Source organism: Tamandua tetradactyla, chromosome 7, assembly GCF_023851605.1.
Source record: "Tamandua tetradactyla isolate mTamTet1 chromosome 7, mTamTet1.pri, whole genome shotgun sequence".
Classification (NCBI taxonomy): Eukaryota; Metazoa; Chordata; class Mammalia; order Pilosa; family Myrmecophagidae; genus Tamandua; species Tamandua tetradactyla.
This window is the reverse complement of record NC_135333.1, coordinates 118,966,585-118,968,663: the sequence shown is the minus strand read 5'-3', so window position 1 is coordinate 118,968,663 and position 2,079 is coordinate 118,966,585. Positions and strand designations below refer to the sequence as shown.

At 34.5% G+C, this 2,079-nt stretch overlaps 1 protein-coding gene across 1 annotated transcript; it reads right to left on the bottom strand.

Moving 5' to 3' along the window:
- Positions 1–568: 568 nt before the first annotated feature.
- LOC143690042 (olfactory receptor 6C65-like) lies at positions 569–1,506 on the bottom strand. The gene is given in 2 exon segments (XM_077168044.1): positions 569–1,224; positions 1,227–1,506. Coding segments are annotated over 2 exon segments (936 nt in total).
- Positions 1,507–2,079: the final 573 nt, after the last annotated feature.

The window sequence follows — 2,079 nt, the reverse complement described above, 5'->3', positions numbered from 1 at the left end:
CTCCCTTTAGTCTCACACATAAATTGAAGTTTTAAAATTTGGATGATATCAGGCTTTACCCTGTATTTGGATCTAAATTAGCCCTTCCAGATCAGCTTCATTCATACCTCTAGTCAAAGTCTGATTCCTTTTCAACTTTTTAAACCATTCCTGTATAGAATACTACTGACTTTCATAGCTTCAGAGCTCTAACTCTGAGTCTCAGCTATCACATAAAAATCCAAAGTTTCTGTGAACAATCAGGTTATAAACAAACAGCTCATTATCTCAGAATTTAGAAATAACAGTTACACCTCCTGAATATATGTGACCACTGTAACAGCTTACAATCTAGGACCTTTTACAATAGGCCCCAACCTGATACCCCGTGTTCTTGACTTTAGTTCACCAAGTTTTTATATTCTACTTAATCTATATGATGAGGCATGATAATATTGTCTCACACTTGCTTTTAAAAGTGAGCTCTACAATGGCAAGAACATTTATGTGTTTTATTCCCTGCATATATCTACCACTTGGAATAACAGTTTGGGTTTATTTGTGGTTTGGGGTACACATTTAATAATAATTATTTTTTCTTTGATAATATCACTCTTTTGATTGCATCATTAAGGGCTTGCTTTACCTGCTGGTTTCTTAAGGTGTAAATGAAAGGATTCAGCAGGGGAGCAAGGGAGGTATTAAGTATTGCTACACTTTTACTCAAAGTCACCCCGTCTTTTGCTGAAGGTTTGACGTACATGAAAATGCAGCTCCCATAAGAAATGGAAACCACAATCATGTGGGAGGAACAAGTGGAAAAGGCCTTTTTCTGCTGCTGACCAGAGGGAATCTTTAGAATAGTTCTAAGGATGAGGGTGTAGGAAATAATCACCAAGGTCAAAGTTATCATGAGTGTGAATATCGCTAAGAAGAATGCCATGAGCTCTAGGAATGCTGTGTCTGTGCAGGAGATCAGCAGCAGAGGAGAAGAGTCACAGATGAAGTGATCAATAATGTTGGAGTTGCAAAAATCCAGTTGGAGACCCATGATCACAGGGGGAAAGATAATGAGGAATCCAGCCAACCAGGCACTGATTACAAGCGTGTTGCAAACTTTGTTGCTCATTATACTTGTGTAATGCAGAGGTTTGCAGATAGCCACGTAACGATCATAGGACATAACAGTCAGAAGAAAAAATTCTGTGGCTCCCAGAAGGATTAAAAAAAATACTTGAGTCTGCAAGCACTATAGGAAATGGTTGCATCTCCTGTAGCAATGCTGATCAGAAATCTAGGAATACAGACTGTTGTGAATGAAATTTCTAAGAGAGAGAAATTTCTGAGGAAGAAATACATAGGCGTTTTCAAAGAAGTATCTGACAGTGTTAATGTGATGATGATCAAGTTTCCACTTACACTCAATAAGTACGTGAACAACATAAAGAAGAATATTACAATTTGTAAATCTGGGTCATCTGTTAGTCCCAGAAGAATGAATTCTGTAATTGATGTCCTATTTGGCATGCTAAGGTCTGAGATCTGATATCTGTAGATAAAAATAAGAGATGTCAGTTTATTACATGATTGAATAACTTTAAAGTGCTTACATTCTGCAAAATAAATAAGAAAAGATATATTAAACCACAAATGGCAAAATGGCTATCTCTCACAATTACAAACCCTTTTCACAATCTGTTTGGTAGTGAAAAGAATAATATTTTTATTATATTAAATACAGATTTTTATTCTCAGCTTTGTTAATCCTCTAGTACGTATTTTAATTATTCACTCATAGAATGTTCCTTTTACAGTTATTAAAATGGGTAATAATGATAAATACTTGATTTACTTCACTGAGCTTTGAGAAAGATTAAACAAGTTATTGAAATACATTGCATTTTGCTAACTATAATGGTCATAAACTCCTAAATGGAAATTTTTTCATTGGAAAACTTAGTTATGAGTCACAATTTTTCCTTAACGATACTTATTTCTTGTTCATATTAAAAAATATACATTATTTATGGAAAAGTAATTGAAACCCACCATTTCTTGTCTTTATGCAATAATGCCCCTATTAACTCCTATTCTAAGTAT